The sequence below is a fragment of the Solea senegalensis genome, linkage group LG9 (genome assembly GCF_019176455.1).
Source record: "Solea senegalensis isolate Sse05_10M linkage group LG9, IFAPA_SoseM_1, whole genome shotgun sequence".
Taxonomy (NCBI): domain Eukaryota; kingdom Metazoa; phylum Chordata; class Actinopteri; order Pleuronectiformes; family Soleidae; genus Solea; species Solea senegalensis.
In genome coordinates this window covers 424,383-445,488 of record NC_058029.1, presented here as the reverse complement: position 1 = coordinate 445,488, position 21,106 = coordinate 424,383, and the positions used below count along the sequence as shown (strand labels likewise).

The following is a 21,106-nucleotide window of genomic DNA, read 5'->3' as shown; positions in this document are numbered from 1 at the left end:
AGAGTGGACATTCATCGACCCGAATATTTACCCTTTCAATTTGATTTGACTTCCTTCGGCCACATTTGAAGGAGTCTACGAAGGATGCATCGAGCAGATTCTTCGTGGCAGACTGTCTGCCACAGAATTTATGACATAAAGGATAACTTCTTGGTAGGTCAGACTGTCTCACTACTTCCATGTCTACTTCAGTGGATTGGGACATAGCTAATGTCCTTTCTTCTTCTACGGGGTTTAATGATAGCTTGCATCCAGGACGTCGCAAAACTGCCATCTTCTGGAGTTAGAAAAACCCCAACAATACCCATTCTGACAACTCTAAGAGACTTAACCCTCCATAACTTCTAGACCGTTTGTGATATCTAAAACATTAAAAAAACTACTGGAAAGCAGAGACACAGAGCTTTGAGCCCATATACTTGTCATTGAAGTAGCCCTCTGGACTTCCACGGAGCGACCGTCCAATCACAGACCAGATTCCCCCAGAGGGTCATGATTATTGTGATGGTCATAAGAGGGTTAACCGCAAAATCCTTTTGCCATCACTCAGTCTTCCTCTGCTCACTGTGAGTTTCACGTTTCAAAGCAGTGATTCACCTCCACCGTCTCTGGATCTGTTGAAATGTTCACCTGTTAGCCCGTTAGCCTGCCTACGACTGTTCTGGCACACATCTATCCATCCAACATCTTCTCTTTTTACAATGAAAACAGACGGAGAAGAGATTTTTGGATTGTTTAGTACCACGGTTCTCAAACGGTGGTACCTGAGCTCCCTCTGGTGATAAAAATGAATTAAAATACTGTTCTACTGTATATACCAGTGTATGTGATCATAGTGAAGCTGAGGAATTCTGTGCGTTTAGCCCACTGTATTTTAACGTTGATACCGGTGTTATGGCATTGTTTCTTGCCAGGGGGCCGTTACCCTGGTTACCTTCTGTTTATTCATTTATTATAACATTGACCAAAAGTCCTTTATTTGCTCTGTAATATCCACCCTGAACAAAATCAAACAGCCATCACACTGCACATGAATTTACCGTGTTTTCTATTTCACTGTTTTTAGTTTGTGAGTTTGAAAGTTTTGTCTTAAGAGCGTTGAATGTGATGTATTTTATGTTAACCCTTCCGCCGGCTACCTGAGGGCTCGTATGGGCGCAAAGCTCGATTTCTCTGCTTTCTGGTAGTTTTTGAATGTTCTAGATATCACAAACGGTCTAGGTCTCTGTGTTATGGTACACGTGTAACAGAAGGGTTAACTTTGTTAGAGTTACAAGACTGGGTACTGTTGGGGTTTTTCTAACTCCAGAAGATGGCAGTATTGCAACATCATGGATGCAAGCTACCGTTAAACCCCATAGAAGAAGAAAACATTAGCTATGTTCCAATCCTACTTACTTTCCTACTTACCCCTGATACTACTCTATAATAGAGTGTAATTTTATCTTTTTTACTTTTTATTTTTTGGTAATTTTCTTACTATTGCATTGTATTTTATTTTATTTTATTTTATTTTATTTTATTTTATTTTATTTTATTTTTATTTTATTTTTATTTTTATTCTATTCTCATTTTCTTAACTGAGCTGTTGTGAATGTGTGTTTCCCCCCTGGGGGAGGAATAAAGTCATTCAATTCAATTCAATTCAATCCACGGGCTGGAGACTGAAGTAAGGTCTGACCTACCAAGAACTTAGCCGGTATATGTAGACAATAAAGTCTACTTATCTATACACTGGTTTTCACTTGAAAAACTGCTTAAAACGACACTTAAACATCAAATGTATGTGTCAGTCAGAGCCGACTTTGTCTTTGCGCCTCAAACTGCCACAAATGGCTTTTAAAAAAACAACCAAATTATGCCTTTAACTCACGATAATTTATCCTTCAAAGACAACGACATCTTCTCGCAGCGGCTCATTATCGCCGCTGTTTTCTCCTCAGAACGTCATCGACGACAAATCACGGCTCCACAGTCCGTATGGGGCTCTTTACTCCACGTGTGTGTTTGAGGAACTTAATGTGACATTCGACATTTTCTCTCGCAGTTCACGACAAATGTCTGACAAACGCACGTCGTGCATCAGTACGGACTTTAGCAGTTTAATATCCTGATGTAAAACCTCCTGTGACGATAATCCCATGTGTTTCTGTTGAAGGTTGAAGTGGAACGACAAATATCAACCATCAGTGGTTCGTCACATTAAGTGCAGAGTTTTTCATGCTGTTACAATAAGAGTGTCAGTGTCGTAATGAGGAGAGGAAACTGCCATCTGCATTAAAGGGACACATTTATTTTACTCACTCTGTAACAATTAGCGGCTTCTTTTCAGAATTTCTTCCCTCTTTAAAAACATTTAGGTTAGATTTTAGGGGAAGAAACTGAATATAAATATACGAGCCATGAGTTTTATAGAGAGGCAACTAAGATGCTCAGTGGCCCTTTGGGCAGTTCAGTTTGAGGCAAGTTATTTATATAGCTCAGATAAAAGGCATTTTAAAGTGCTTTACTATACAAAACAATTAAAGAAAGAAAGAGAAATACAGCAGCAAAGATATAAAATGCAAAATAAAACATTTAAATAGAGAGTTAAAAAAGAAAGAAGAAACTAAAACCCAGTGGACCTGTGTGGTAAAACCCACAGGTCGCTCTTCAGGCGAGATTTGAAAAGAGTGTTTGTTCCAGATATTTAGGACATAAAAAACTGAAGTTGTCCATTTTGTCCTGGTTCTGAGGTCACAGAGCAAAGCTGACCCTCAGACACTAAAAATAACACCTTTAAAATAAGCAGTGATTTCAGACCTGGTGACTGGTGTCACATGTCACTTGAAAATGCAAATGCTTTGATGGTGGATGTTAATATTCATGCAGAAGAACTGAGACGCATTTGCATAGCTGTTGTTAATAATTAGTGGGACAACAGCGGCGAGTGTTTAACGGGTCAAACGCTTCAAAGATGCAGCAGCGACGCTGGAAACTCACTCCGTCACGTCTCGTGCAAACTATAGTGCGTTTCACTCACTCACTCACTCACTCACTCAGTCACGCACTCTGTTGTGTTTGTGTTTTTATCTGTATGTAAATCCACGGCAGCACTTCATCTGCAGCCGCGTTTGTAATTAAAGCTAAACACGACGGCAATCAACACAAACTGAGGAGTTTCAATTTGGAAAAAAAAGAGCGACTCGTGACGAGAGCAGACACTCGTGCAGGTTTCGTGTTTAAGACGGAGACGATGGGCTCATTAAAAGAAGAAGAAGAAGAAGAAGTCCACGGCTCGATTCATGTAATGCATAGACAGTTGTTTAGAAACAGAGAAAGAACAGTGTAGAACATAAATTAATCACAGAAAGAGTGAAGTTGTTGTTCTTTTTAAAGGGATTTCAGGTTTTCTGACTAAAGCAATGACAACAATGATCAACACTGAGACTGATTTACCTAATAAAACATACACTTACCTAAGTCTACAGTAACTTTAGACGATGTTTGCCACTTTTCTAAGTGTAAAAATACTCGCTCTCCCTGCACCAAACCCCACAGAGAAAACCAGCGATTTAACATCACAGCATTGCTGCCTCCATCACTAGGTTCATACGTGTTATTGTGTGACTTCATCTGTTCACATTTACATGAATGACAAAAACACAAAGGTGAAGTGCATTGATAAGGGAGTGGCTCAGCTGTGGTCATGTGATGGCCAACGAGGAGACGACACAAACACAGAGGATCTTACAGTGCACGGAGTCTGCATCCAAGGCTCACCGTCGATCTGCATCGGCAGAGACTTACTGGTTCTGTAGGAAACAGTGGAACAGCGTTTTATTGTAAAACACATCATCTGCATAGAAACACACCAAAAACAAATCACACTTTCAGAGTCTAAAAGAACCAGAAAAACACAAAAATCTGATCAGCCAATCACGTGGTAGCAACTAGACAAGTAGACAAGTGGACAGGACAAGAATTGGGAAACAAACTATTTCCAATTCAACCCTAACTGAATGCATGTTATTTAAAACATATACAAATTTTAAGCAAATAAAAAATAAAAATATCTCCTGCGTGTGTATGGGTGACGTTGAACTGGGCGTGTTACAGAAGCTGCAGGGATTCTACAGATAAAAATATCCAGAGACGACAGCAGCAGAAAACCACACCAGGTTCACATCCTAATAAACTGGCTCGTCTTACAGCGCTCTCTCCAGGACCCTCATGTGGAGGATAAAGTGGCAGGAAATAAAAGTTGGAAATGACTCACTCTCTCACACCAAAGTCCATAGAGAAAATCACTGTTTTTAGCTTGTGAGGAAACACGAGCTGCTGGTCTACTGCTGCCTCGTGTGGTCAGTTTACGCCACTGAGATAAATCTGAACGCCAGAATTCAAATTCATTTGAATTTACTGATGGAGGCAGCAGTGGATCAACGCCTTCTTGTGTGCTGTGATTTAAAATCAGTGATTTTCTCTATGTACTTTGGTGCAGGAGAGTTTCCGACTCTGCCGACGACGACTCGACCACAACATCAGCAGAATCCAGAGGAAGTCCAGAGGAAGTCTGGATTCAGGGACGAGCATGAGTGTTTTTTTGCTGACCTGATGATGACAGAGGAACACTGGGCCAGTCGTCTTCCTGCGCTCTTCAGGCCGGTGTAGATCTGACCCATCTCCATGGCTCCTTCCAGCCCGACCACCTCCAGCAGCTGGTCAGACAGGTCTAAAAAACAACAAAAATGACACAAAAACACCCACTTAACATTTGTTTTCCATCATAAAACCTAAATGTCTTTTAAATGTATATACATCAGCTATAAATCACCTTCCTGAAGTTCCTTGAGATAAAGTATGCTGTAATTTTACAAATTTAAAGTTGATTTGATGTCACTATCACTTGTAAAAAGGTCATTTTTCTGCAAGTAAATTCCAATTCAAATCAAAAATGTCACCAAATTAGATTAACTTCAAGACTTGATTGGAGTTGATTTGATCCTGATCTGACTTTGACTTAAACTCTGTGAAATTTACTGTGAAAATATATTTATTTTGTTTCGTTTAGCCTCTACAAAAAGAGTTTTTATCTACAATATTCTCCTTTTTTGTGTGTTAAGTTTCTACCTTTTACTGTTTCTTTAAAAGAAAATATTGTATTTGTATTGTTTCTATTTGACTTCTATACTTTATACTTTTATGTATATTCATTTATCTACTTTTTTCCTAGCTTTGTGAAAACACAACATTCATGTGTGAGGTAATAAATGCAACACGTATGTTCACAGTTGCTCCTAAAGGTCACTAATCAAAAATCAAAAGGTACACAATGAAAAATGTCGTCGTAAAGTGAATAAGAAAAGAAGAAAGTGAATGTTCTGCATCTTAATCATGACAGAAAAAAGGGGCAGGAAAAACAAGCTACAAACTAAACAGCTATTAATTAAATTGCAGCGGCAAACACGACAAAGGCAATTTTGTGATAATATAATTATTAATTTCTCTTGTGGTTTTGCAGCCATGAGCATTGATTTTGTCCCTGCTGGAGGCCCAGAGTCACGCAGGGCCCATCTGTTTCAGCCTCTGACTCTCCATCGACTCGCCCCTCCACAGATTAAGAAGCTGCTGCCTCTCTGTCGTTAACACACACACACACACACACACACACACACACACACACACAAACACACACACACACACTGACTCTCTAATTGAAAGTTAGATCCAGATTTGGGCGCTCGGTGCCTGCGGGAGCAACTTTAGCTCGTTGTCGCCGTCACGTGTGTGTGTGTGTGTGTGGTTTCCTGAAGGAGTGTCGTGGCTAATGTTGCTGTGGTCGTGATGTGTTGTCGTCTCCGCCGAGGCTGTGGTGTCCAGCTGTCACCATGGTGATGGACACGCGTCTGTGTGTGTCACAGTGCTGGGCTGTGAGTGCGGTGTTGCTCAGGGTCATATTGTGTGTGTGTGTGTGTGTGTGTGTGTGTACATACACAGCAGACCTCGTTCACCCTCACCCTCCTTTCCTTCACACGTTCATGCAAACACAAGCTCACACAGAGCCGCTCTGACACACATGATGGACAGCGTCGCCACGGCGATAAGGCTTCCTTGTTGCCTGGAGCTGCAAAGATTCAGTGGAATTAACGGCAGCTGGATGACAAACAGAATATCAACGTGTTTGAGTCTAAAACAAATAAAAATACTAATGACTCATATAATGGAACATTGTGGAGAATATTTAAAGATGATTATAATGATATAAATAAGGTAAAAGTTATCGATACGCGAAACACATGAAAGCATTTACAGATGAAGGGGATTTCATTGAGGAATCAATAATCTGTTATAAGTGAAAGATGAACAGACACGCTAAACAACATCAATATAAATGTTTTATGAACCATTCAGTTGCTTTTTTTATGCAGTTATAGATCAGTTAAATGAAGCTGCTATGCTGGTACTCACTCACTGCTAGCTTCTGAGCAACGAGCAGCGAGTTTGTCATCTTAAGAAGGTAGCTACTAGTGGCTAAGAACCAAAGGAAACAGCTGCTAACTGTAAAGAAACTGAGGAACTAGCTGCTATTTGCTAAGAAGCTACAAAACTAGCTACTTGTTGTTAAGAAACCAGCTGCTAATTGTTAAGAAGCAATAAAAAATATTATTAATAGAAATATTCAAATTTGCTGTGTGAACAGTGGTAACTAGTGTGTACCTTGTTTTATTAGTATGAAGAAAGGGCGTCTATTAGCTTAGCTTAGCATAGAGCCAGAAAAACAGGTCACACATGGTGGTGTTTTCATCAAAACCTGAGACGATAAAATGTTGTGATGGAAAATGATTGGCGACTTGACGTCAGGAGGTTATCAACACAATCTAGAAATAATCACAAGAAATAAGCATTCTCAGTACCTATTTTCACCAATATTAAAATAATGCAGACACATAATTTCAATGCAGACCTCAGTCAGTCAAAGTCAGACTTCATTCTAGAAATGATTCGCTGGTGAATTTCCATTTGTCTTCTGAATGAATAGCTATTATTTCTCGTAGGAGTAAATGAAATAGCCAATAACGACAATAATAATAAAACCAGAAATAGACTGCCAAATAAAAAACAGTCATCAGAGTTACTGTCCTAAGATAAACTGGAGGAAAAAGTGCGTCACTGAACGATTTACAGCAGAAGGAAGTTGAATTATTAACACCAGATAAGCAGCTGGCGGCAAAATGTGAAGTGAAACACCTGCCACTTAACAATGGAAATGATGTTCCTCGCTGGAACGATGAAAACAATACTTGATATTGGTGATAAACACAAACACAGACAGTGAGGTGCGAGAGAGACGTCCTCATCCTTCTTAGCAATTAACAGCAAGTCACTTTTTAGCAACGTGTAGGTAGCTTCTTAGCTTATTAACACCTAACAGCTAGTTGTTAGCAACCAGGAACTAGCTTCTCAACACCAGCAGCACTTTCTTAGCATCTTATTTAATGATCAGCAGGTAGTTTTGTTTTTCAACTTCTTGACAACTTGTAGGTAGTTTCTTAGCTTATTAGCTTTAAAGGAACTGCCAGTTGGTTCCTTCGCAACCAGCAGCTAGTTTCTTAGCTTTTAAGCAACCAGTAGCACTGTCTTAGCATCAACTAGTGGCTAGTTTCTTAGCAATGATCAGCTTGCTTCTTAACAACTAACAGCAACTAGGTGCTTAGCTTCAAGGCAACTAGCAGCTACTTTCTTTTTAGCTTCTTAGCAATAGGCAGCTTGCTTCTTAGCAACTTGTAGTGTCTTAGCTTCTTAACAACTAACAGCTAGTTATTAGCTACCAGAAATTCACTTTTTAGCAACCAGCAGCACTTTCGTAGCATAGTCACTAGTATCTTATCTACTAAAAGGAATACTTCTATACTAATTAGCATTTAGCTTTGTATTATTAGAATGGGGTAGTATTTTTGAAAAAATTGAAAACAACCAGAGTTGAGAAATATCTTCATTCTTTTTTGTGTTACGTGCTCATCAGTCACACTTGGTCTGAGGCTTGAAACTGCAATGCTAATTCCGCACTTTTTAGACCCACTCGTAGGGGGACGAGACCTCATTCTCAGAATGTAAACGGTGTCCGCCATCTTTGCCAAGAGTCACGCTAGCAGGACAAACTAGCAGCTTAGATTCAAAGCTACTAGCAGCACTTTCTTAACATCATACAAACAAGTAGCTGGCCTATTAGCTTTAAATTAACAAGCAGTTAGTTTCTTACCTTCTTAAAAACTAACAGATAGTTATAATCAACCAGGAACTAATAAGTAGCTAGTTGCTTAGCTCATTAGCAACCTGCAGCTAGTTTCTTAGCATTTTAGCAACAAGCAGCTAGCCTTTTCACGTTACAGGAACTAGCAGCTAGCCTTTTAGCTTCTTTGCTCCTGGTTCAGTGCTGCTCTTTCAGATGTGTGATCAAAAATGAATGGCCACATCAAACTAGATTAAATTCTATCGTAGCATGTGAATCTAGATTTGCATGTAACTGTCCTCTCAGAGAGAGAATGTGATGTGAGATGTCCACAAAACTTTCATCTCAGCTGCGTGAGATTAGAAACAACATCTTTGGTCGTCGTCTAAGAACGCCTGGCTGTTGAGGTCCGTGTCTGTGCTGACACATGTGGAGCGACAGCGGAGAGAGCAGGAATAAGAGAGAGGGAGAAGCAGCTGAAGGTAAAGAGGACTGTGTGGAGGCCGATGGTCCAGTGAAGGCTTCACAGGGCTTGTCATGGGGCATCAGTCCCAGGAATCAACCTCCTCCACCCACATATCAACACACCCCCACCCCTGAAACCTCAGGCCCAGTCTAAATAATTCACTCCACAGCCAGTCCCTTCCACCTGAGGGGCTTGTCTCCTGGCGTCACCAGCGGGACGATTTAACAGCACCCGAAAGGTCAGGTGTTTTTTTTCTTTTTTTTAATGTTCCAGCCACACACACACACACACACACACACACACATGCAGAGACAGAGACACAGACACACAGAATAATCCCTGCCAACAGCTTGATCCACACGTCACGCTCGGCGGTGCCCCCTCTGGCCTAATGTGTTTGCCTCTAAATATGCCATTCTCGTGCTCTGACAAGTTCAGCCACTCACCTTGAGGGCACTTCCAACAAGGACACACACACATATACACACACACACACACATTATCTCATGTCAACAAAGACGTCGTCTTTTGTGTTCTAACAAACATTAATTGTATTTCTCTGATTGCATACTGTTATTATTCATAAATCCAACTTAAAGTTAAACTTACTTTCACACTCGATGTCTAAACACAGACGATTAGACACGGGAAACTACGCTCTCTACTCAAAGTCGTCTGCAGCAGGAAGCTCTTCTGTGTTGGTTCTTTGAATGTTTTACCTTCAGAATCTGAGGTAGCGTCCAGCTGTGCTCTGTTCTCCTCAGTCAGTACTGAGCTGTCTTCAATAAATTCCTCCAACATAACTCATCACAGACTCCAGAGACGTCTTCACTCATCTCCACAGCCTTGCTAACAGAAAACTACCCCAAAAAAAGGGGATGGTTCAGGAACAAAAAAAAACAATTTTAGCCACTTAACAAAAGACTCACCATAAAACATCTACACCTGTTATAATATAATAGTATATAATAATAATATATTTGTCCCTTTATTTTGCTGTTTCACAGCCTTTTAAGAGTGGAAAAAGGAAGAAAAGAAACACTCACTAAGTGATTTTACGGAGTTGTTGATGTACTCCAACCTCTACGAGTAAGTTAAAATGTATTATTTTGTGATTGTAGTGCAGTAAAAACGCTGATTTTCTCTATGGGCTTTGGTGTAGGAGAGTGAGTGGTTTGGGAAAGTTTGTCTACAGGTGAGAAAAGAAAAGTCTTTTGTTAAGTAACTAAAATCTATTTCCATATTTTTTGTTGGCTGGTTCTGTCACATCAAATAATTTGAACTATACACTTTAACTGTGTTTGAATTGATCTGTCTGACACTTCTGTCCCTGCTGTCATACATAATATCTTGTTTTTACATCTTATCCATAATGAAATTACATTTATTTTAATCGCTGCTACAGACTCTATAGAGCTTTAAAAACAGCAAAAAAACACTCTCAATCCAAAGGAAACAAAAAACTGAATCATATCATATCATGAGGACAGAGAGTGAGAGAGAGAGAGCGAGCGAGAGAGAGAGAGAGTGATAGAGAGAGGGAGAGAGACACAGAGAGAGAGAGCGAGAGAGAGTTGTTGACTGCAGTTTTTCCAGCAGTCATGTTCTCTGAGCAGTGAAGTCTCAGAAGGGATCAGCGTCTGGAGAGCCTCACTGACTCGTCATGTTTCAATCCCGACACTGATTGTAACATCCACTCCATCCCCGAGTACAATCACCACATCACTGCAGGAAACCCACAAACATACTGAGTGTACATCACCTGAACCGCGATCGAGAAGAAAACGTACACAAAAAACCCGACAAAGACGAAGACGAGGCAAAGTTAGAGCTGGAGTTTGTTTGTGGAGGATTCATTTCACTTGTTTCTCTTTAATCTAAAAACACACTGATGCCTCTGAAGTGATCTTTGGCATTTGGACGTGCAGTATTTAACATATTGATGTCCATATGCCTAACCTTCAGAGGACATATGGACATGCTGGCTTTTGCTAATTAGCACTAAACACAAAGAGCAGCTGAGACCAATGAGTATGTTAAATATTTCCTTTTTTTTTACTTCCTGATAGAGCACAAAAAAACAGCCACGTTAGGAATATTCTTAAATATTCTTAAACCCAAATCAATGGGCTTAAGCCCCGCCCCACACTAGAGGATAATTGGTCAGATTTTGGTCTTTCCCAACAATTGTGGGTGTCTTTGGATTTTAGGGAGGGATTAACAGACGTGATTTTAACGTCATTTTTTTTGTGTTGCTTGTTTATGTTCTGAAGTCACGTTAAATCACGCTGTGAGCTTCTGTGAGAGTTTCCCAAATCCCCCGGAATCTCCTCTCTCATCTCGTCTGTGCTTTTTTCTCAGGACTAAAACATTGAAAATCGGTGGCAAAGTCCGTTTGTGTCTGTGGTCACATTTGAAAATGCTCAAGTAGTGGAGAAGGATTCAGCACATTTTGCTTGGCTGGAATACAAACTTGTGAATCTACAGCTACTTTCAGAGTGAAAAGTTCCTTAAAGGCCACATAGACCGGAAGCTCCAATTAACGCTGCGTTTGTGTGTGTATCTGCGTCATTACCTCGTTTATGAAACCCTAAAGTTTCAGAACAAACAGTTCAGCCACTGCTGAGAAAATAGTGTTGCATTGTTGCTCTGGGCTCTGCCAAGCGGATCTGCACTTCCCGAAGCTGATGATGTCATCAGAAATCCTCACCACTCCTCTCACCACCGTAGCTCCTCCTGGTGCAGGCACTACTCCGGGCACATCCGGTTGCGTAAATTCAACCGCAGAAGAAGAACTACTCTCGTTGTAGCTGCTGAGCATATCGGTTGAGAACATGTCTTCGAAAAAAAGATCAGTTTGCTCTGTTCTGTGTTGTAGTAAACAAGGAAAGACGCTCCACAAGCTCCCCACCAACGAGCAAACAAAAGCTCAGTGGATATTGTTCATTTTTGATGGGAATGCCCCTGCTACATTTCCCAAAATTCTCCATGTATGTGGCAACCACTTCACAGAGGATTGTTACACAAACTTCGCGCAATACAAAGCAGGGCACAGCACCACACTTCGCCTCAAAGAAGGAGCAGTGCCTACAATACATGCTGGATTACCTGCAGCACAAGTAAGTATTTCAAACAGTAATACTGTCTTTGTGTGCTCGTTCTGCCGTTTAGCATTAGCGATAGCCGGCTACTTGCTAAGCTACACGCGTTCGCTCGTGTTTCAATTGTGTGTATGTGTCTCTCCTATGCCGGTAAACACGGCTGTATTGTGGGTGACTATCCGGGGAGCAAAGAGCTAAGCAGGCTAATCGCTGTAGAAGTTTGGGACCGTGTTCGCTCGTTCCAATTGCATGTATGTGTCTCTCCATGCCGGTAAATAAGGCTTTATTGTGGGTGACTATCCGGGGAGCAAAGAGCTAAGCAGACTAATCGCTGTAGAAGTTTGGGACCGTGTTCGCTCGTTTCAAATGTGTCTCCATGCTAAGGCGGGTGACTATTAAGCAGGCTAAGCAGTTTGGGACCGTGTTCGCTCGTTCCAATTGCATGTATGTGTCTCTCCATGTCGGTAAATAAGGCTATATTGTGGGTGACTATCCGGGGAGCGAAGAGCTAAGCAGGCTAATCGCTGTAGAAGTTTGGGACCGTGTTCGCTCGTTTCAATTGCGTGTATGTGTCTCTCCATGCCGGTAAATAAGGCTATATTGTGGGTGACTATCCGGGGAGCAAAGAGCTAAGCAGACTAATCGCTGTAGAAGTTTGGGACCGTGTTCGCTCGTTTCAATTGCGTGCATGTGTCTCTCTCACTTGTAAACACAACGTTATTCATGCGGTGTAGGAAACGTGTGTTTATGTTAAAGTAGGGAAAAAGTTATAGTCGAATTGGGGCAGTTTCAGGAAAGGTAATGAAGTAGAATCTAGTCTTTTTAGCATGATCTGTATTATTGTTTTAACCTTTACTATTTTCCATACCAGGATCGTTTTATCCACACAGGCACACAAACAGAAGCTCCAAGTGTGAGAACATGTGCCACTCAAATGTCAATTGGGACCTTGAAAACACACGTGCACAGCCAAAGTAAGTAGAAGTAAGTAGTAAGTAAGTTGAAAATTTCATAAGAACCAAATTAGTAAAGAGCATGAAATGTTCACACATTGTATCTACTCCATAGGGACCCAGACACCAGTGTTGTCACATGAGACTGCTGGCACACAAACCACACTGCCTGAGTACATGTTTTCATCCACACCTATAAAGGGGCCAGGGTTTGGACCACAAAAAAGAGCACGTGTTGAGTCAGAGGAGGAAGAGGGATTCACCTCACCAGAGTCACAAGGCGACCCAAATGACTCAACCTTTACTCCTGGCGGATCCCTAACAACACACGATTCAACAATGTCGTAAGTACTGTACAAGTTCACTAGGCTTGTCACTTCAGATCAAAGAAGTGAGGCTAAATGCTTTTTGTCTTGTTACATTTGTAGGACTGAAAGTGCTGTATACATGGATAAAAAATACATTGTATTTGAGTCCTGCCTGAGGGAGCTTTTTGACACATGTCCAGTGTGCAAGAGAAAATGCGAAGTGCAGCAGCAACAGAAGGGCACGTATGTTGCATTTCATCAAACGTGTCCAAAATGCAACTACTCCAGGAAGTGGCAAAGTCAGCCCATGATGAATAACACCCCAGTTGGCAATGTACAGTTATCTGCTGCTACATATTTCACTGGTGCATCCTTCATCCAGCTGGAAAAGGTAATACTATTAATGTTTTTGTCAAAATCATATGACACTTTCAACCAATAGACAATTACTAAACACTGTTTGTATTATTGTTATGTTAGCTACGCCTTGCAGCTCCAGATTACTCATTATGACACCTTCCGGAAACATGCAAGGAAATACCTGGAACCTGCAATCGTCCACAAGTGGAAGAGTGACCAGCAGGTCCTTTTCTCCACATTGAAACCGGGGGGGAAAGTTCAAGTTGCAGGAGACATGCGTGCAGATTCACCAGGTAATGAAAAAAATCAGACCACCATCAAAATCATAAATACCAATTGTAAACATAAAAAAATCAATCACTAGTTTTTTTTCAAGAAATGAATTCATATTGTTCTGTTTACTTCAGGGCACTCTGTCTCATTGATCGGAATCTTTATATTTACATAGGTTGTACCTTGCATCCATGCATCACAACGAAAATTCCAGCCGTGAGCAGGCAACAACCGCTTTAGGCCAAGCTGTCTACAGAGTGTCGTATCCGAAGGCCAAGAAGGGAGAACCCACCGCGAAGCCGGTCAAAACAGACCCCACGTACAGTAAGTCACTAAAAATTTTTATTTACATTGAATAAAGCGTTATACAAAAACAGACAAATACTGACATTTCTTTTGGCTTTTTTTCCCTTTCTTATTAACTTAAATTAACACCTAACACAGCAAATAACACATTTAAATTGAAATAGCTGAAAATGTAATGACACAGTAAAGAAATTACTGTCTGAATGTAATGTCATGGTTCTCTGTTACATTTTAAAGACTATGTGGCTGAATTGATGAGGCTGGTGTTCGAGGAGGTGATGGAGGACCCAGAGTCTTTCGCAGAGGACATGAGGAAGATCGCCATCCCAGAGACCCTGTCAGCCCAGTATGACAGGCCCTTAAAGGAGGAAGTCATTGCCTCACACGTGACCCACTTCAGTCAAGGGGTGGGCGGAAGCCAACATATTGTCCAGCCAGATCAGGAAACTCCTGGCGTATCCGGCACACAACACACGACGGGATGACAACTCGTACACGTCGTCCCAAATATCCCCAGCACCAGCTGACAAAGCTGCGGTATGCTAAATGCCGGTAGCGACTGAAAAGTAGATAGAAATGTAAAAATTAAATGCTGCTCTTGCACTGAGCACATTTTGTGTAAAAAGTATTTATTAAACATTTCAAAGACACAATTCTTTTATCACTTATGTGTGTTATGATTTAAACATGCCTCTTATTTGTATGTTACATACATACTCGTGTATTGTTCTTCCCCGCAAAGGCCCATAGTCTGCCCGGTAGATGTTGTTCATGTTCTGCAGTGTGTATGGGTTCAAACAGTTAGGCTCCAGGCCTGGATGGTAGGTCATGCATGTTGGTGTGTCCGGAAGCTCATTCATTCTTCGGATAACCTAAAAAGGGGCAGAACAATACTGTTACAGTAATGGCATAGAGTAATTAGGTGAAAATAGCTGGATCACTCAAAAGTGATGGATTATTACTGTAAAAAGGTAAGTACAATCAGTTACAAACAGGATTAGAGAAAATGGAGCTACATTGTAGTGCACTGGTCTAATTACAGGATTGAAAATAGTCAAATTTGTACTACATTGCTTTAAAAAAAATCTAAACTAACATTTACTAATCCATTTTTTTACAACACTAATTTAGTTATTGTTTATGGGCAAAATAATACCTTAAGTGTTTCTTTACAGCAGACGTTCATGCAGTTCCCACAAGTGCACCTTCCAGAGATACAGTATTGTGTATGAAAAGTACAGTAACACATTTCATAGATTCAAGAGTTCTATTCATCAGTTACTCATATTACGTACAGGGGAACAAAACTACTTTCATTACAGTCCCACCATATATCTACACAAAATGTTAAAATTAGCGTTTCACCAAACAGTAAGTGATAAATTCTAAATAGAAAACAAAAAGACATGTACAGGTACTGCTGAAGCTTATACTGAGAAAAAATGGTGGGGGGAGGGGCGGGTTATCAAGCCTCAACCAGTGTCTCCCTCATACTGTATTGGAAATATACACAGAGAAAACATATTACCATTCTGAGGCGTCCTGCAGCAGTCTTTGTTGTGGAGGTGTTTCACTTGCGACAGTATCTTCTGTCTCTGGGTCAGACTCCGGGTAAAATGTGTAAGGGATTACGGCGCGGGGTCGTGACACAGCCATTTAACAATGTTTTGATAATGACGAGCAGAGCATCCATCGTGCCAGAGGGGGAGCTGCGTATCTGAGAACTGACGTGCTAAATACGTCACTTCCAGGTACCTAGCCAATCACAGGACAGTGGGAAAGCTCTCGTTGGCTGGCCAATCACAACACAGTCCACGTTCTGGGGGTGTGGTTTTGGTCTGAAACAGCGCGGCTGACGAGAGCGTCAGTGAGGAGATATTTTGATCGGCTCGTTTGCAGCGATTAGAAGGTTTTTAATCATGAAAACAAGTTAATATATGTAAGTAGACCTCCATAACTAACATATATGTGAGATACAAGCATTCGATGTCACCTTTAAAATGAGGGGAAAAAACTGGCCACGATTTAAGAGATGTTTACTCCATGTTTGTGAGTAAATGAGTGCTGCAACAATCACTAAATTAATCAAGTGCGATTTGGATTTTTCAGTTTCTTGAATACGGATTAAGACATTTGAGAACATCATCATTTCCAGGGTTAGGAAACACTGATTAATATTTTTCAAGTTGAATAAAGTTTTATTGACCTTTGACACGAGCTGCAAAGAGAACGTTTGGATGTTAAAACACCAGAAAAACTGAATTAATCTGAGTTTTACGATAAAACAAATAGACTATATGCTTTATCGTACTTTAAATACTACTATTTGAAATAGTAGTATTTAAAGTATTTTTTATTTGGAGAGCAGCTGACATCCTCGTCTTCATTCGCTCACCCATCCTCTCTGACGGTCTCTCCCTGCTGAGTGGTTTTTGGACGACACCACCATCAGAGTCTGCTCCCGTTAGCCTCGCCTCGTCTTTGCAAACAAACCCTGCGACGCTCTGATTCACCTTGTCGTCGCTGAAATATTCATGCGCCCCGAGAGAAGTTTTGCTCAAAGTTTAGTCTTTGATCTTTTTGACGGGAGCAAGGACACGACGGGCTTTAGGGAGCGGAGACGCTCGCACCGTCACACCTGCTTAATTTACAGACTCCATAATAATCACTCCATAATACCTCCATATCAGACCTAAGAAATCTTTAAAACTGATGTTGATCACTCATTTGATGTTGATAATCTACTAGATGACCACCATGTCTTGTTAACTTAAAGTCCAGTTTGTAAGAACTAGTCATTTACAAAATTTACGTACATGTTAAAAGTCCAATTAGTTTGTCATGTCATGTAAACACGTTAGTCTGACTAAAACTGAGCTAGTCTTAGACAGAACAACATATCTGGATAATGCAACTCATAGTCCGATTACTCCTGCATGTATACATTTAGTCAGACTAAGACAATAATTGGGTTTTCCTTGTCTGTCTTATATATATATTAAAAAGGCTTTAGGCTATGAAAAAGTCTGAGTTGAGACTGTAGCATGCTAATGCGTAGCACTTGATGGTCAGGCCCCTTCATACCTGAAAGACCTAGTCTTACCTTATCACCCTAACAGACCACTTAGGTCACAAAATACAGGTTCCCAGAGTCTGTAAGAGCAGAATGGGAGGCAGAGCCTTCAGTTACCAGGCTCCTCCTCTCCTGTGGAACCAACTTCCAATGACAGTTTGGGAGGCTATCCATATCATACATATCATCACCATTATTATTGTGCTATAATTAAAAGACGATATCATTGACTTGTTGTGTTTCTGCTCCTGGTCTCTCTCTCTCTCTTCTGTCTCTACCTCATCTCCCTCTTGTCTTTTCTCTCCCCCCTTTCTGTCCCCCACCTCTCCTCTGTGCCCCATTTTCCTTTCACCCCGACCGGTCGAGGCAGATGACCGCACATCTCTGAGCCTGGTTCTGTCAGAGATTTCTTCTTCTGTTAGGAGGGAGTTTTTTCTCTCCACTGATGCCTAGTGTTTGCTCATTGTGTGAACTGTTGGGATTCTCTGCTCTCCTTGATGTTGTCTATGTACAAAGCCTTGAGATCATGTATGTTATGATTTGGCGCTATACAAATAAAATTGAATTGAATTAATTAAGAGTAAACATTGAGACGCTGTTAGCGTTATGAAGTAACTTTAGGGATCAACAAACTTTATGGCAGTAGCTCAGATTCATGCTATCATCGAGGCTACCTTGAACAGCAAACATGAGCTCTTTGGGGTCGAGCAGTGGCGTCCTCTTGTCCTGGCCCTTTTTCCCTCCCCGTCGGTGGCCCCTCCTCTTCTTGCTCTCGCCCCACAGGTTGGAACCGCCGTGCATGCTGGGAATGTTCAGGACGGCGATGCCTTCCAGGGAGATGCTGCTGAGGTCCAGAGTGACACCGTCACACTTATGGAAAAGGAGGCAGAAACAAAGGGGACAAAAGTGGATTCATCTCTGATTTATTTACATTTGAGCCAATTTTCTAAATCCAGACTGGTGCATTTGTTTAGGGACACTTACAGAGACTAAAACCACACCTACTTTACTGTTTGTACACTGGGACAAGAACATTAGTCCAATTAAACAGAGTAATTTACTAAAAACTGATGTAGATACAGTGCAAAGAGCCAATTAAAACCTGATCAATTAATGAGTAACATTAAAATAAATGTTCGTGTTCAGCTCCAGTCCGGCTCTACATGAGTGTGTGCATTTGTAAATCTCATGAATAAAGCTCTGAGATGAATTGCATAGACACTCAGTTCATTATCACTCAGTATCACACACAGCGAGGGTCATGTCGGGCTAATTACCTGTGTGTTGAACTGTGCTTCAGTGAGACGCAGGTGGGAGGACGCACTGATCGCCTTCACACGTCAACACTTTGTCAGGGTGAACGGGAATCTGACACTAACGTGCACTATTTTTGGAACAACGGTCCAGAAACACTCTCTGATAATACAAAGCTATTATAATAAAAAACTGCTTTCCATTGAAAAGTAGAGCAAATTTAAACCAGCCATACATTTGAAGTGGGTGTGGCTAATGTCCTTCCCTATGAGGACTTCCCAGGAGTTCTTCACGTGAGTGAAATGTCCTGACCAGAAGTAACTTTGTAAGAACAATAACACATTTCTACATCGTTTAGTGATATATCTGTCTGGCATTTCTACCGATATCTCCTGCAGTTCTTATCCCAACATGTCAAGTGACGCGTTGGACAGATGTGAACAAAAACATGGAACGTCTTTGTCTAACAGTGAGATAAAGATGTTGTTTTGCACTTAATATCAATTTCATTTCATTTATTTATGGATTATGTAGTATATATCGTACCATGTCAAAACAAACAAACGGAAAGTGTTATATGAAGAAAACACTGGTGCCTGCATGTACAACTCAGCACTAAAACAATACAAGGAAACACAAAACCTGAAGTGGAATATGAAGTACCAGGACGTACCAGACAAATACACAAATGTGGAGAACTACACTGAGGCTCTCCACGGACTCGGAACACGTCGACATTCACAAAAACACAGTGATTATACACAAACAAATGTCTTTCTCTGTCTGAATCGCACAGAAAACATGTCGTTTCATTTACCTCCACCTCCAGAAAGTCGTGGAGCTTCTTACACGTGGCAGAAAAGGTCTCTGAAGTGCCAAACTCAAAGTACCACAGCTTATTCTTTGTTCTGCAGAAAGACAAGACAACAGGAACCGTGAAGGGACCACGAGGAGGAGAAACATCGGGGGTAAAATCTGAACTTCTCTTCATCTCTTCTGTCTTTTGTCAACATATGAAATCTGTAAAGGAGTAAAGGCTCAGATCTTCTAAACTACACGGAAAACAAACTTCTAATGTCCTTAAAGGGATAGTTCAGGGTTTAAGAAGTACTGACACATGATCAAGGTGTGTGTGTGTGTATTACCGTCTTTTAAAACATGGCTCACTCTCTCACACCAAAGTACATAAAGAAAATCAGTGATTTTTCTACTGAGTGGTTTACAAACTTCATTTATTAATGTGCCTCTTAAGAATATGTTTACAGCTTTTTACAACTTGTTAACTACTCACTCTCCCACACCAAACTGCTGCCTCGTGTGGTCACTTTGTGCCGCTGAGTTTAACACGTGAATAATTAGAAACACCAAAAGTGATCAAATAACATGTCTGATCATACAATGGAGGCAGCAGTGGATCAACAGCTCCTGTGTGGTGAGCAGTGGACAGAATGACACTAACTTCAGTGGAGCAGATTCTTCAGATACGGTGGATCAGCGGAGTGTGATGATGCTTGTGTTGCCCCCGACATAAAAAACCTCCTGAACTATGAATCTAAAGTCATCAATCTCCAAACACTGCATAATGTGCTTCATTAATCACACAGCAAATCAACATGATGCATGACGGAGGCATCTGAGGAGAACATGAGGTGGTCAGAGTGAGAGGGTGAATCCACCTGGACCTGCAATTAACAGAGGAGCAAGGATTCTGGATTCTGCTGCTGTTCATTCTGCTGCTGCTACTGTTCATTCTGCTGCTGTTGCTGCTGCTGCTGCTGCTGCTGCACCGGGGCATGGTACACTTTACACACTATCATCGCTAAATGTGATGATGAATGGCGAGTCACCATCTGTCTACAGTGTGATGACTTTCTCTTATGGACACGAGCAGATACTCTGTGCTGATGCAGCTCCAAATCAACTGTAACATCTGATTCCATCAATATAATCATCACACACTTCACTAACAAGCTCTGAAAGGAGTGCATTTACAGTGGTAGCTGTTCTACCTGCGTCTTTGCCTGATTCGGTTGGTTTTATCAGGTGTTGTGTAAACCTGAAGGACGTTAAACACGTGTAGGTTCATCAGTCTGAAGCTCAACAGCATGTGCTTTTAATCTCCCCGGACACACACACATTTATCATGAGACGGCTCCGAGGACAGAAAGAGAAACACCTACACCAGTGCTGACACGCAAGAAGTGAACAAAGGGTAAAAAATGTCCATGAGAGAGGCCACGTATTAGTATAAGCAGAGTAACAATCACTGAATTATTGATTTCCTCATTAGGACTTTTGTCAGGACCATTTAGCCTGTTTATAAATGAGCTTTCATTAGGAGACTTGCAAGGTAGCTTCAATCTGCAGCTGATTCATCATCGTGCAGCGCGGTCAATACCAGGACTCGTGCTGAGGGAGAGAGAGACAGAGAGAGAGAGACAGAGACAGAGAGACAGACAGAAAGACAGAGAGAGAGACAGAGAGAGAGGCTTCACCACAACAACACATCCTTCACATCAGGAGAGGAGGACGAGCAGAAATACAGGTGAACACAAAGCAACGACGCAGGTCAAACAAATGAAGGCTGCGGTTAAAGTGTATTCAAAACCTGTGGCTGGTGATTAATGGAGAGAATGAGGACGTTTTTGAATCCTTTGACTCTTTGTTGTTGCTTTTGTCAAAGCTGTTTAGACAAATTCAAGCTCCAATTAAAGTTTATTACTAAATGTGTTTAAAATATAAAGATTGATGTGGTTAAAGAAGTGTTTTACACCAGTTTATATCTTTGAAATTACAATTA

General features: G+C 41.1%; 2 protein-coding genes across 2 annotated transcripts in view; one reads left to right on the top strand and one right to left on the bottom strand.

The window, feature by feature from the left end:
* dgkb (diacylglycerol kinase, beta) overlaps positions 1-21,106 on the bottom strand; it is a 71,216-nt gene that overhangs the window by 3,281 nt on the left and 46,829 nt on the right. Inside the window, exons 21-24 of the mRNA XM_044034481.1 lie at positions 19,124-19,214; positions 17,727-17,922; positions 4,594-4,714; positions 3,734-3,794 (exon numbers count right to left, since the gene is read on the bottom strand). Coding sequence (XP_043890416.1) covers positions 3,734-3,794; positions 4,594-4,714; positions 17,727-17,922; positions 19,124-19,214 — 469 coding nt within the window. The remainder of the gene's footprint in view (positions 1-3,733; positions 3,795-4,593; positions 4,715-17,726; positions 17,923-19,123; positions 19,215-21,106) is intronic.
* On the top strand, positions 11,448-13,515 carry LOC122774890. The gene is made up of 4 exons (XM_044034482.1): positions 11,448-11,797; positions 12,651-12,753; positions 12,848-13,076; positions 13,161-13,515. Exons 1-4 carry the CDS (start codon positions 11,513-11,515, stop codon positions 13,480-13,482), a joined length of 939 nt encoding a protein of 312 aa, XP_043890417.1. The 5' UTR covers positions 11,448-11,512; the 3' UTR covers positions 13,483-13,515.

Excerpts from the sequence above, each read along its gene's own strand:
- LOC122774890 (XM_044034482.1), top strand. The coding sequence starts at position 11,513 with ATGTCTTCGAAAAAAAGATCAGTTTGCTCTGTTCTGTGTTGTAGTAAA. Across the intron at positions 11,798-12,650 it reads CTGGATTACCTGCAGCACAA|GATCGTTTTATCCACACAGG; the intron begins GTAAGTATTTCA and ends TTTCCATACCAG. Across the intron at positions 13,077-13,160 it reads ACACACGATTCAACAATGTC|GACTGAAAGTGCTGTATACA; the intron begins GTAAGTACTGTA and ends TTACATTTGTAG.